Source organism: Eurypyga helias, unplaced genomic scaffold, assembly GCF_000690775.1.
Source record: "Eurypyga helias isolate BGI_N326 unplaced genomic scaffold, ASM69077v1 scaffold195, whole genome shotgun sequence".
Classification (NCBI taxonomy): Eukaryota; Metazoa; Chordata; class Aves; order Eurypygiformes; family Eurypygidae; genus Eurypyga; species Eurypyga helias.
This window is the reverse complement of record NW_010249333.1, coordinates 37,268-38,269: the sequence shown is the minus strand read 5'-3', so window position 1 is coordinate 38,269 and position 1,002 is coordinate 37,268. Positions and strand designations below refer to the sequence as shown.

Here is a 1,002-nt window from a genome sequence, read left to right as displayed (position 1 = left end):
GGTGGTGACCACCACCAGAAAACCCCACAGCCATATACCACCATCCTAGAGAGCAAACACTGACCCAAGTGGCATCAGGGTTCTGACAGGAGAAGGAAGGGGCAAAATAATTTCCAAAGGGCACGACTTGGCTGTTTTTCTAGGGAGCAGAGATCAAAGCAATTCTTCTACCGAAGCGTGAACGCCAGCACAACGAGTCCTACCTGGCGAGTCATTACGAAATAAGCATACATTGCCATGGCACTACCATAGGTGATGAAATAGGTGACTGGTTCCATAATGTCCCAAGAATACTCCCACCAGGTTAGGCGGGCCAGAATCCCAAACTGAGTGGCCATGTAGGCCAGGCCTCCCCACAACACCAAGGTTGTCCTCTTCTCTGCTTTCCTGCCGAGCTCCATCCTTACCTGCAGGAGATAAAGTACATGCCTTGTATTCTCAAAAGTCATTATGTTAATATAATTAAGAGAGAACATAAAAATAACACCTTGTATTTATATTAAGCGCTAAGAGGTTTGAGACATATGATTTGCATCTAGGTTACGCAGACAAATCCAGGCTACTTTTTCATCCGTAACTTGCCATCATCATTATTTTACTCTGAGCATGCTCTGGATAGCTCACACAGCCGCTTATTTTTCTATGTTCAGAGATGTTCTGTGGAATTAGCCCCAGTCTTTATTTACTTCCAAGCTCATTTCCAATTATATGAAGCAAAGAAAAATACCTCCGCAGAAACAAAAAAACAGACATGGTTTGGTGTACTCTTAGTGCATCTTCCGCTTCAGTGATCTTAAAGCTACTTGAAGCATGCCAGGGACCCTAATTAAAACCTTGAAATAAATTAAGGCTGCCTTTGGAGGGTAAGTAAAATACAATGAGAAACTCACTTTTTCTAGTGGTGCTAGTTGCTCCTTCAGTTCCTCTAGCCTCCCTATCAGCTCCTTCTCTTTGTTCAGCTGGTGCTCCTCAATGCACAAGGCGGTGTACAACTGCTGAAAC

At 43.9% G+C, this 1,002-nt stretch overlaps 1 protein-coding gene across 1 annotated transcript in view; it reads right to left on the bottom strand.

Annotated features, from left to right (window-relative positions):
• Positions 1 to 203: 203 nt before the first annotated feature.
• The window catches only part of MCU (mitochondrial calcium uniporter), a gene marked incomplete at both ends in the record, with an annotated part of 8,827 nt that continues 8,028 nt past the window's right edge, over positions 204 to 1,002 (bottom strand). Inside the window, 2 exons of the mRNA XM_010151309.1 lie at positions 204 to 407; positions 891 to 1,002. The exon at positions 891 to 1,002 is cut by the window's right edge and continues 70 nt beyond it. Of these exons, the coding sequence (XP_010149611.1) occupies positions 204 to 407; positions 891 to 1,002 (316 nt within the window). The remainder of the gene's footprint in view (positions 408 to 890) is intronic.